At 40.3% G+C, this 14,002-nt stretch overlaps 1 protein-coding gene across 5 annotated transcripts in view; it reads right to left on the reverse strand.

Moving 5' to 3' along the window:
* Positions 1–2,256: 2,256 nt before the first annotated feature.
* The window catches only part of LOC118395826 (tetraspanin-9), a 318,797-nt gene continuing 307,051 nt past the window's right edge, over positions 2,257–14,002 (reverse strand). For all 5 annotated transcript variants that reach the window (XM_052466039.1, XM_052466038.1, XM_052466040.1 and 2 more), the window contains 3 exons: positions 13,451–13,582; positions 10,802–10,885; positions 2,257–7,126 (listed from right to left, as the gene is read on the reverse strand). In XM_052466039.1, the coding sequence (XP_052321999.1) occupies positions 7,055–7,126; positions 10,802–10,885; positions 13,451–13,582 (288 nt within the window). In that variant the 3' untranslated portion in view covers positions 2,257–7,054. The remainder of the gene's footprint in view (positions 7,127–10,801; positions 10,886–13,450; positions 13,583–14,002) is intronic.

Consider the following 14,002-nt stretch of genomic DNA (forward strand, 5'->3'; position numbering starts at 1 on the left):
CCACATCAAGCAGTAAAAATACTAGATAAAATGGCCAATGTTATAGGATGCTCATCATCTGTAGAAACCAACTCATAAAATCAGAAAGAGAGAGGGAGAGACTCTGATGACAACTGTCATTTGAGTTTCTATTGAGATAGTTCATCACACTGTCTGCCGTACCGGTCCCTTAGGTTTAATTAAATTTAAAAGAGCACATTTGGGGGGTGGGGGGTGGGGGGGGGGTGGGGGTTTCGTTTGGTGTAGCCTAACCGCTGACAACAGCTCACTCATTGGTTCACTGCTGTTTGAAAATCTTACAATATACCAAAATGTTCTGTTTTTTAGATTCAAACATATACGGTATAGTTTTTTAGATTCACACATATACGGTATAGTTTTTTAGATTCACACATATACGGTATAGTTTTTTAGATTCACACATATACGGTATAGTTTTTTAGATTCACACATATACGGTATAGTTTTTTAGATTCACACATGTACGGTATAGTTTTTTAGATTCACACATATACGGTATAGTTTTTAGATTCAAACATATACGGTATAGTTTTTAGATTCACACATATACTGTATAGTTTTTAGTATAGTATTTTTAGATTCACACATATACGGTATAGTTTTTTAGTATAGTTTTTAGATTCACACATATACGGTATAGTTTTTAGATTCACACATATACGGTATAGTTTTTTAGATTCACACATATACTGTATAGTTTTTTAGATTCACACATATACTGTATAGTTTTTAGATTCACACATATACGGTATAGTTTTTTAGATTCAAACATATACGGTATAGTTTTTTAGATTCACACATATACTGTATAGTTTTTTAGATTCACACATATACGGTATAGTTTTTTAGATTCACACATATACGGTATAGTTTTTTAGATTCACACATATACGGTATAGTTTTTTAGATTCACACATATACTGTATAGTTTTTTAGATTCAAACATATACGGTATAGTTTTTTAGATTCACACATATACGGTATAGTTTTTTAGATTCACACATATACGGTATAGTTTTTTAGATTCAAACATATACGGTATAGTTTTTTAGATTCACACATATACTGTATAGTTTTTTAGATTCACACATATACGGTATAGTTTTTTAGATTCACACATATACGGTATAGTTTTTAGATTCACACATATACTGTATAGTTTTTAGATTCACACATATACGGTATAGTTTTTAGATTCACACATATACTGTATAGTTTTTAGATTCACACATATACTGTATAGTTTTTAGATTCACACATATACGGTATAGTTTTTAGATTCACACATATACGGTATAGTTTTTTAGATTCACACATATACTGTATAGTTTTTTAGATTCACACATATACGGTATAGTTTTTTAGATTCACACATATACTGTATAGTTTTTAGATTCACACATATACGGTATAGTTTTTTAGATTCACACATATACTGTATAGTTTTTAGATTCACACATATACGGTATAGTTTTTAGATTCACACATATACGGTATAGTTTTTAGATTCACACATATACGGTATAGTTTTTTAGATTCACACATATACTGTATAGTTTTTAGATTCACACATATACTGTATAGTTTTTTAGATTCACACATATACTGTATAGTTTTTTAGATTCACACATATACTGTATAGTTTTTTAGATTCACACATATACTGTATAGTTTTTAGATTCACACATATACTGTATAGTTTTTAGATTCACACATATACTGTATAGTTTTTAGATTCACACATATACTGTATAGTTTTTAGATTCACACATATATACGTATAGTTTTTTAGATTCACACATATAGTATTTTTAGATTCACACATATACTGTATAGTTTTTAGATTCACACATATACTGTATAGTTTTTTAGATTCACACATATACTGTATAGTTTTTTAGATTCACACATATACTGTATAGTTTTTTAGATTCACACATATACTGTATAGTTTTTTAGATTCACACATATACTGTATAGTTTTTAGATTCACACATATACTGTATAGTTTTTTAGATTCACACATATACTGTATAGTTTTTTAGATTCACACATATACTGTATAGTTTTTTAGATTCACACATATACTGTATAGTTTTTTAGATTCACACATATACGGTATAGTTTTTAGATTCACACATATACGGTATAGTTAACAGTGCCAACAAAAAAGCAACACATTAACAATGTCAGTCTTCAAACATGAAAGGCAAATGAGTGTACAGGGTATCATGGAATTTTGCGACACACTTTCCTTTATTTCAAAAATAGCAGGATTTAAAGAATGAAATGTAGTGCACCACCTTATATTCAGAGTGATTTTACATGTAGCAGAGAAACTCCACAGAACAAGGCTGACATGTAGCAGATAATACTGCCGTTTGCCACGACACTACATCAAACACACTATTCAAGAGCATACACTTCAGAACAGCTCAGATAGTCAGCTTTAGTGGTGGGGGATTAGAGAAGAGATTATAAAAATATGTCAAAGGTGGTTGATAGAAATGAGCTGCTTCCTTTCAAATTCCCTCATAGCCGACAAAACCCCAACAACCATTCTTCCCTTTCCGTCTCTAGTCTGTGGCAGTGTTTCCATGTGAAGAGAGTCAATACTTAATGCTCATTCCAAATCCATGCATGAAATGTATCTCTCACTACAAGCTGCAATAGTGTAAAAACATGAATACAGTACTAACCTCAAAAAACATATGAACATTTCATATACACTGCTCCTGAATGAAAATGTACAAATTCAAACAAACTATCAAAGGAATAAAATATTAATAAAATAACAATTAATGGGTAGGATATTAGTTAACACCCATACAGCTGAGAAAATGATTTCCAAAAATATACAGTCAGAGAGAGCGTAGGTGTTAGTTGGTAAGATCCTGCTGTCATTTAGAATTTCATTTCATATCAAATGATGCCAATAGGTATTAGGTTCATGAGTTCCTTCCTACTGTAGAGGTGCAACTGCAACAGTTGATCATTTGTGAAATGTGATTATTTACACTCAGGACTAGCATAAGCTTAATGCAGTAAAAGGAATTATGTTGCTTAGTCAGTGTCATTTGAGATTTAACACATTCCACAGGGCAAGGTTGGGCAGGCATTTATAAAAGTGGTACAGGCATGGTTAAAGACATACCGCAGATAATAGAATAGCACTCTTAATTTAAAAGATCTTCGTATATCGTCCTACTCTGACTGCATGTTCCTCCCTCAAAACGGGACTTGGATAAATGCCTGTGGCAAAGTTAAGACAGGAAGGTGGTTTAGTTGCACCTTAAACAGGAGAGTTTCTTTTATCTTCAACTCTCCCGTCTAACTATCCTTTTATAATCCCGAGGATAAAATACTAATGATGTTATGTTCTCCGGATAACTGACAGTGAGCTTCAGACAAAACAAAGCCAAGTAGAACATAGTAAAACAGCATATTGTATAAAAGCAAGAGACAAAAACAATTTGTGTTAAAGTAACAGGCCTTCTTATACTGCACCCCTACGAACATGAACAAACAACAATTGTTAAAACACTGAGAAACCAATTGACGATGGGAGAATGTGAGAGAAGCAAAGACATGAATGAATTCCCTCAGAAGAACAGAAACATTTCTGAATGGTTGAAAACTGACATTTCAAAGAGGGCAGTGACAGTTACACGTTACATGAATGACAACGGAAAAACAGTTTGGGATTTTGAGATGATGCTTGAACCACGTCTGACATATAAACAGTGTGAAGCTGGTTCGTCTTCAGGATTTTTAAATATATATCAATCTATCTTCATGCTGAAGAGGCTATTCTGCATTTCATTCAACATCAAACCATTCCACCCGAAATCAGTTCACACAATGTGGCAATATCAGACTTTTACAATACAGTAATGATCACAGATATAATCAGTTAAGTCTATGATGTTAGATGCAGTATTACTTCTGGGAGCAAGCATAGTGACAAATAAAACGCCCCTCACCACCACCCAATCTTACTCAAGGGAGAGGGTGCAAGGATTTACAAGGGAGGTACAAAGGATACACATGTAGGTCTACACTCTACAGCAAGCAAGTTCTTAAGGGACCAAAAACAACTGTCACGTCGCTACAAATGTCTATCCTGGCATGTACCTTGCAGAATTTGCTGGAGCGCTAAATTGTGACGACTGTTTGTGGATGCACCCAGGCTGAGGGGATGTGAAGCCTGTGCTTTACATCAGCAGCTGTCATGTTTTCCCTGTGGAGTATGACAGGGGCATCTGGTGAATCAGAGGTAAAGGTGAGCAACAACCAACTGAGCCTGTGACGCAGCTACACACAAACCAGCATCTACTGCAATCTACCACTATGTAGGGTATGTACATCCCAATATGTTCAAATAAAGATGTCCTAATAAGCCTTAATTAATGATCTTAGATGATCCTGCAGATGATCCTTGCTGCAGACGGAGAGGGTAAAAGCTAGGCAGCAGTGTCTCTGAGTTAGCTGTGTTTGGTTACATTACCTTTACTTCCCCTTTATTATTCATGTAGCAGCAATGCAGTGTCAGAGTTCTTACACTTCTTATCCCAAGCAGAATCCTAGCCCCTAACCCTCTTACATTTGTAAGATCACATTTATTTGGGCCTCCCGGGTGGCGCAGTGGTTAAGGGCGCTGTACTGCACCAGAGACTATCTGGGTTTGTGCCCAGACTCTGTCGTAACTGGCCGCAACCGGGAGGTCCGTGGGGTGATTGGCCTCGTCCTGGTTGGGGAGGGTTTGGCTGCGGCGGGCCGGGCGCAGTGCACTCAAGGTTGCCAGGTGCACGGTGTTTCCTCCGACACATTGGTGCGGCTGGCTTCCGGGTTGGATGGTGCAGTGTTACGAAGCAGTGCAGCTTGGTTGGGTTGTGTATTGGAGGATGCTTGACTTTCAACCTTCGTTTCTCCCGAACCTGTACGGGAGTTGTAGCGATGAGACAAGATAGTAGCTACTAAACAATTGGATACCATGAAATTGGGGAGAAAAAGGGGTAAAATTCAAAAAAATAAAAAGATAACATTTTTTATCTTTGCAACTTCTGGGCCAGATTATCTAACTTCTTATCAAATTTCCCAAAGTACAGTAAACATTAAGCCAGTTCAGCATGTTAATGATGAATCAGTTTATCGATTACTACAAGCAGACGGTTGGCAGTGAACGCCTCATAAAGTTCCCTCTTCTTCTGCACGATGACATGTTAAAGGAAAACTGGGTTGCGTTCATTAGGGCAAGCATTGGAAAATGTGCGTTTCCAGGTAGTCCCACACTGTTTTGATCTGTTTTGATGGAGCCTAATGGACATGATCCTGTTGGTAAAGCCCTCCTAAGTAGTTTAGAGTGTAGATATCCAAGTGGCCTGAACAGAACTACACTTGTTGTTCAGGACTCCTGTGGTTGAGCCATTGACCTACGTTGTGGCGCCAGTAACAGGACGCATTGCCGTATCTAAACCACTGCATCACCTTTTAATCCGATTCCCTCCCTCACCTTCCACCCCCTCTGTGACAGACTGAAGCAGGGGATGTGCTTTGAAAACTACAACAGCAGTAGCATCCAGACTAGAGGTATAGATAGATACATCATCACTTAGTCTAGAAGGAATGTCAGTGGAAATGTGTACTGCGAAGAGTTTCTATCTCTCCTGCCGTTCTGACATGTAAAAAGAAAGAGAGAGAGGAAGAGGAGAGAGCGAGAGAGAAGGAGATGGAGAAAGAGAGGGATTTTTTAAAGAGTTCAGGTGTGCAAGAGGAGAAACAGCAGAGAAACTCTTCAGACGATCAATGCTGTTGTAGACTTTTGAAGGCAGCCATCCATCCAGCAGTTCTGTTCTCTCTCTCCTCTCAAATCTCACGCTGCCTCCACTGTAGTAGTAGCTCCATCAATCTGATCTAATGCTGCAGTCACTAGTCTCAGCCCTCAGAGAGAGAGAGAGAGAGCACCAGATATGTGTCAGTCCTGACGGGCCCATATTAAACACATTCATTTTGTAACCGTCTATTTATTTGATTTCAGAATGGAAGTACTGGTGGTTATAGACTATCTTAAGATGAATGCACTAATTGTATTTCACTCTGGATAAGTGTCTGCTAAATGACTAAACTTTGAAATGTAAATGTAGGTGGAAGTTGAAACGAGAACAACACTGGTATGTTTCTTTGTGTGTTGCGTGGTGAGATGGTTATCTGGGTGATTTGGTTGAAATGACTACTGATTTCAAGATTTGTAATTCTTCCTATCACAGAACATTCCTGACATTCCAAGAACCTGTCTGAATCCAGAGCACCACACACTAAGGACTCCTGGCATTATAACCTTGATCCTAACCCCTGGCCTCTGGCCATCCACAGCCTCATCCATTTTACAGCTCTGACAAGAGATAAGACTTAGCATATCAAACACTCCATTCCATATGAGCATAAAGAACACATTTAGAAAAAAAATCATGTTGTAATGGGGAAAAAAACATTGTTGTCTGACATTTTCAATAACAAAAAGTTCCAGGGAGTAGAAAACTAGCATGCTATGTTGGAGCCTTTCATCATTTACAAGGGAAAGTTAACATAAATAATCAACACGACAAAATCCATGAAAGCCAGGAGGGAACTACAATATCTGTTTTGTTGTCTTCTCTTTCTTTGCCTTGCAGGGGGATGTGAGTATTAGTAAAGCGTTTGTCGTTTCACAAAATTCGTACTTCCCACAAAATTGTTAGTACAAGCACCCCAAAAATAGAAATGTACTTCTGAAGAGGAGAGCGATAACCTAAGGGTTCCTTGCCAAAAGTATATTTGTCCTTTTGTCTTCTAGTCCCATTTTTCTTTGGCAAATGAATGGTGGAGTGGACAGAGCAGAGGAGGAGGGTGACACAGCTGCAGTCTATACAGGGTTTCTGGGAAGAATGGGGAGGCTTAGTGATGCAGTGGGTAAGGGGGGGATAGGGGGTCATCCAGAGTCTTTCCCATCAGGCAGCGTATGGGGCTCGTTTCACTGTGTGCCGTCTGTCACCCGCTAAGCGTCATACTTCTTCCCCGTTCTATGGATTTGGTGGAACAGTGTCATGGAGAACGCCATGCCGAGGAGCTGCAGAGGAGAGGGAGAACACAGTGAATTTGAAGTCTAAATGGGTTTTATTATTGTTATTGACACAATGAATGGTACAGTGCAGCCAGCTCTGAGTGATGTGTATACAGATGTAAGATCTTAATTTGAGCCAGTTTGCTACAGCAGGAAAAAATCTTGCAGCCACAAGAAATGCAAATTATTATTTGGATTATAATTAATTGATATTTTTGTCAGACATTAAGTATCTGGTATAAAAAAAAACATTGTCTGTGTCAAAACAAATTGTATTAGTCACATGCGCCGAATACAACAGCGAAATGCTTACTAACCAACAGTGCAGTTAAAAAAAAATATGGATAAGAATAAGAGATAAAAGTAACAAGTAATTAAAGAGCAGCAGTAAAGTAATAATAGCAAGACTATATACAGCGGGGTACCAGTATAGAGTCAATGTGCGGGGGGCACCGGTTAGTTTAGGTATTATGTACATGAAGGAAGAGTTATTAAAGTGACTATGTATTGATGACAACATAGAGTATCAGTGGTGTAAAGAGGGGGGGAGCAATGCAAATAGTCTGGGTAGGCATTTGGCTAGATGTTCAGGAGTCTTATGGCTCTTGGACCTAGACTTGGCGCTCAGGTACCGCTTGCTGTGCAGTAGCAGAGAGAACTATGACTAGCGTGGCTGGAGTCTTTCACAATTTTTAGGGTCTTCCTCTGACACTGCCTGGTATGGAGGTCCTGGATGGCAGGAAGCTTTACCCTTGTGATGTAATGAGCCGTTTGCACTACCCTCTGTAGTGCCTTGCAGTCGGAGTCCGAGCAGTTGCCATACCAAGCAGTGATGCAACCAGTCAGGATGCTCTCGATGGTGCAGCTGTACAACCTTTTAAGGATCTGAGGACCCATGCCAAATTGTTTCAGTCTCCTGAGGGGAAATAGGTTTTGTTGTGCCCTCTTCACGACTGTTTTGGTGTGCTTGGACCATTTTGGGGCGGCAGGTAGCCTAGTGGTTAGAGTGTTGGACTGGTAACTGAAAGGTTGCAAGAGCAAATCCCTGAGCTGATAAGGTAAAAATCTGTCATTCTGCCCCTGAAGGAGGCAGTTAACCCACTGTTCCTAGGCTCTCATTGAAAATAAGAATTTGTTCTTAACTGACTTGCCTAGTTAAATAAAAAAATGTTTGTTTGTTGGTGATGTGGACACCAAGGAACTTGAAGCTTTCAACCTGCTCCACTGCAGCCCCGTCGATGAGAATGGGGGCGTGCTTGGTCCTGTAGTCCACTTCTAAGTATATTAAAATACATAGTCAAAAACAAGTACTTTTGTTTAAGTATTTGAATCGTTAATTCAAAAAAATTCAATAAAAAAAATACTAGACCAAATTGTATTTAAGAAGATTTTCAAATAATTCTTTAAAAATACTATTTTTAAATACCTGGGTAAACGCATGCAAGTGTATTTGAGTCAGTGTATTCACATTTTTTTTAATACTTCCCAAACTTCGGACGTTTGTGATATTTGAAATTGTATTTGAAACCTGGTCAGACTTTTGTAGCGGTTGATTTTTTGTAAGGTAAAATCAAGTCTGAAATTTCTAAGGGGAAATGAGAAACTTCAGAAGCCTATTTAAACCTCAAATACTCTACAAGTTGCAGAAAGTTCTCCTGCAACAGGGTGATAAAATTAAGATCCTACATCTGTACTGTGCTACACTAGTGTTGTGTTACCTCTCTCTCTCCACACATAACAAGCTTCCTCTGTATCTCACTGAAGGAATAAAGTGAGATAAGTGAGCGCATTATGTCAATTAGGCTAATTTTGATGCACCTGAAAATTGTTTATTCTCTTTGAAGTTTTCCATTAAGAAATAGCCTGTGATACGCACGACTACTTTCACATCAAACAAAGTCGGAAGGCTGATCCTAAATTCTTTATCTGAAGCAGTAAGGACGGAAGTGAGTGGTACTCTTTATTATAGAACAGACCTGGGTTCAAATACTATTTAAAATCTTTTAAAAACGTTCAGCGTTTGCCTTAGCCTGCCTGGAGTGCCATATGGATGGGGTTTACAGTTGTGAGACTGAAACCAGGTCTGTTACAGAAGCAGACTGCACTTACTGCAGCCAGAAGTTACCTTGAGTGTGTAATCACAGTTATTATACCAGTCTCCAGAGCAAGGCTAAGCACACACCACAGATCACACCCCAAACCATACACTGTCACACACAGACCCACACCCTTGTTGTGTGTATGTACTGACATGTATGTGTAAACGATAGATGCACACACACACTACATGTTCATGTTTTGAAATGTATGTAAATTGTAAAGTCTTGTCTGTAATGTATTTTTCGTTAGGTGTCGGAGCCCTGGCATACAGGTGTACTGTACTGTCTCACTAATGGGCTGTGGGATGTTATCTAGGTGGTGGGGTCAGGTCAAAGGTCAAAGCCCTGCAGAGGAAAGGGGAAGGGTCTATTGCCCTTCTGCTGCTACATGCTCAGCCTATTATATATTATGCTTTAGAGGAGATCCAGATCCCCATTCTCTCTCATTCTCTTTCCTGCTCTCTTTCTCTCCCTCCCTCTCAAACACCCTATGCAAATGTTAGGTGTGTTTTGGATTTGTGTGTGTGCAGACAGAAGCATACCATCCCTGTGGTACAGTCTAAAATCATGGTGACTACACTAGTCTACATGAAAGAGATTGGGCTCTGCTGCCTCTGAGACAGAGGGTAGGTGATAGCAGAGTGACAGAATGCTGGAGTTAGACAGGTAGGGAAGACAGGAAGGGTAGACAAGGAGACAGACAGGTAGGGAAGACAGGAAGGGTAGACAAGGAGACAGACAGGTAGGGAAGACAGGAAGGGTAGACAAGGAGACAGACAGGTAGGGAAGACAGGAAGGGTAGACAAGGAGCAGACAGGTAGGGAAGACAGGAAGGGTAGACAAGGAGCAGACAGGTAGGGAAGACAGGAAGGGTAGACAAGGAGCAGACAGGTAGGGAAGACAGGAAGGGTAGACAAGGAGCAGACAGGTAGGGAAGACAGGAAGGGTAGACAAGGAGCAGACAGGTAGGGAAGACAGGAAGGGTAGACAAGGAGCAGACAGGTAGGGAAGACAGGAAGGGTAGACAAGGAGCAGACAGGTAGGGCACACAGAGAATCACACAATAACAGAAGATAGTCAGACAAAAAGGAAAGTGAGTCAGACTTCTGAGTTGGGTACTTTAGGTTAGTCAGAGAGACAGACCACAAGGACAGAGAGACAGACAGTTACTTTAGGTTAGTCAGAGAGACAGACCACTAGGACAGACAGAGCGAGAGACAGGTACTTTAGGTTAGTAAGATTGCACACCACAAGGACAGCGAGACAGAGATGTACTTTAGGGTAGACAGAGAGTAAGACAAGAAGGACACACATGAGGAACATAGAGATGCAGCAGCATGCTGAGATCTCTTTATCAGGTCTCATATCACTTCCAAGTGTCTGGCTCTGGATCCACCTCCAGTGTTCGGCACAGCGCCAGGGGGATTTCATTCCCTCAGACAGGACCAGGGTGACCCAGACACCATCTTCAATATTTCAGTATGGCAGAATGTGTGTGTGCTACTACACCCACTGAGCATGGACCTTATTACGGGGCTGTCTCTCACAGGCAGGTTGAGAGAGGAGTAAGCTTGCTGCTTACCTGCACTACCAAGATGCACATGCCAATGGTTCCCATGAGATGCTTATTGTCATCGAGCCACTCCTCCACCTTCTCATAGCAGCCCTAGGGGACAGAAGGATAACAATCGAAGAGTGAGTGGACACTAGCACCTGACAGAGAGAGAGTGAGAAAGAAGAGATAGAAGAGAGAAGGATACAGGGCGATGGAGAAGATATAGAGGAATAGTGATAGTTGATGGAGATGAATAACGGTCTGCCGAAATGTCAAGCAATTTAACACGATACATTTTGAATGTGGGAGACATGACATATTTCAGACAAACAAGGGTATTCAGAAAAGAACACAGACGCAGTTAAATCACTGTAGCTATCATGTCTGGTTCATGCATACGGTTAGATGTTATCGCGAGTTCATTCGCAGGTCACAATTACTATCTCCATCTTGCGGGTTGAGTTTTTTACAGTTTCAGCTGTTACAGTGTGTCCTGTCTATACTGAAACATACATGACTATCTGGTCATCCCCGCTGGGCAGGATTACATGGCAAATATTAGAACTGAAGTCCCTGATGTTTTGTATTGTAAATGCTCAGGACCGGCATGTTGTCCGGTCCTCTAGCAGTCTCTATGGGGGTACCACAGGGTTCAATTCTCGGGCCGACTCTTTTCTCTGTATATATCAATGATGTTGCGGGCGATTCCCTGAACCACCTCTACGCAGACCACACCATTCTGTATACTTCTGGCCCTTCCTTGGACGCTGTGCTATAATATAATAATAATAATATATGCCATTTAGCAGACGCTTTTATCCAAAGCGACTTACAGTCATGTGTGCATACATTCTACGTATGGGTGGTCCCGGGGTTCGAACCCACTACCCTGGCGTTACAAGCGCCATGCTCTACCAACTGAGCTACAGAAGGACCACACGCTATCTAACCTACACAAGGACCACACGCTATCTAACCTACACACGAGCTTCAATGCCATACAACACTCCTTCCATGGCCTCCAACTGCTCTTAAACGCTAGTAAAACCAAATGCATGCTTTTAAACCGTTCGCTGCCTGCACCCGCACGCCCGACTAGCATCACCACCCTGGATGGTTCCGACCGAGAATATGTGGACATCTTTAAGTACCTAGGTGTCTGGCTAGACTGCAAACTCTCCTTCCAGACTCATATCAAACATCTCCAATCCAAAATCAAATCTAGAGTCGGCTTTCTATTTCACAACAAAGCCTCCTTCACTCATGCCGCAAAACTTACCCTAGTAAAACTGACTAGCCTACCGATCCTCGACTTCGGGGATGTCATCTACAAAATAGCTTCCAATACTCTACTCAGCAAACTGGATGCAGTTTATCACAGTGCCTTCCGTTTTGTTACTAAAGCACCTTATACCAACCACTGCGACCTGTATGCTCTAGTCGGCTGGCCCTCGCTACATATTCGTCGCCAGACCCACTGGCTCCAGGTCATCTACAAGTCTATGCTAGGTAAAGCGCCGCCTTATCTCAGTTCACTGGTCACGATGGCAACACCCACCCGTAGCACGCGCTCCAGCAGGTGTATCTCACTGATCATCCCTAAAGCCAAAACCTCATTTAGCCTCCTTTCCTGCTGCCTTTTCTCTGCTGCCTGCGACTGGAACGAATTGCAAAAATCTCTGAAGTTGGAGACTTTTATCTCCCTCACCAACTTTAAACATCTGCTATCTGAGCTCCTAACCAATCGCTGCAGCTGTACATAGTCCATCGGTATATAGCCCACCCAATTTACCTACCTCATCCCCATACTGTTTTTATTGTATTTACTTTTCTGCTCTTTGGCACACCAGTATCTCTACCTGCACATGTTCATCCGATCATGTATCACTCCAGTGTTAATCTGCTAAATTGTAATTATTCACTTCTATGGCCAATTTATTGCCTACCTCCTCATGCCTTTTGCACACAATGTATATAGATAAAAAAAAGTTATACTATGTTATTGACTTGTTTATTGTTTACTCCATGTGTAACTCTGTGTTGTTGTCTGTTCACACTGCTTTGCTATATCTTGGCCAGGTCGCAGTTGCAAATGAGAACTTGTTCTCAACTAGCCTACCTGGTTAAATAAAGGTGAATTTTTTTTATTTTTACATTTGAAATCAAACTGCTTTACGCATAATGAAAGCAAAAGTTTACATGGTGACCAAAAATGCAGAACCATTTAAAATCGTAATGATATTCAAAACAATTTAATCCTTATCTTAACACACTTGCAAATGAACTAGTTTAGTAATATAATAATAACAATAATAATAGTATAAATAATAATATAATAACAGAAAAGTGCTCTGTTTCCCCAGGCTTGTGACATTGGAAAATACATTGGATTGTTGCACATTACCTACAGATGTAGGATCTTAATTTGAGCCAGTTTGCTACAGTAGGAAAAAAGTCCTGCAGCCACAAGATATGAATTGTTTTCTGGATTACAATTAATGGACAAGGGAAAATCAAGTCTGACATTTCAAAGGGAAAATTACAAACTTCAGAAGTCTTTTTAAACAAGTTTAAAATCTTGTGACTGTGAAATCTTGTGACTGTGAAATCTTGTGACTGTGAAATCTTGTGACTGTGAAATCTTGTGACTGCCCAGTGCCCACCCAGTCCGCTCACCCTTGTCCAAAACATGTTGGTGGAGTTGCGTCCGCATTCTTGGTAGTGCTCCTGGCAGCAGCGGTCGGGTACCATTTTCTCCTTGAGGGCCTCATGCCAATCTGTGTACCCTACCACCCCACAACACTTCCACTGCATCACACACACACACACACACACACACACACACACACACACACACACACACACACACACACACACACACACACACACACACACACACACACACACACACACACACACACACACACACACACACACACACACACAGTTAGTGCTACCTGTCTGTGAGCCCTTAAACCAAATCTGATAAATACCACAGTAAGTAGTCTACTGTAATGATTTATGCTCCCTGTACAATGCAGTCCCTATGTAGCTTCAAGGAGCCCATAGCATATTTGAAGAAACAATATGGACTTTCCATACTGGATGTTCCATTAATAATACATTTTTAAACATTCATGGTAAATAAGGCTTCGCTATACAGTAAATGCATTTTTGCTCTATCCTGAGGTGAACTTGTGTCCACATGAAAGTTAGTGTGCAGTCATG

Source organism: Oncorhynchus keta, chromosome 17, assembly GCF_023373465.1.
Source record: "Oncorhynchus keta strain PuntledgeMale-10-30-2019 chromosome 17, Oket_V2, whole genome shotgun sequence".
Classification (NCBI taxonomy): Eukaryota; Metazoa; Chordata; class Actinopteri; order Salmoniformes; family Salmonidae; genus Oncorhynchus; species Oncorhynchus keta.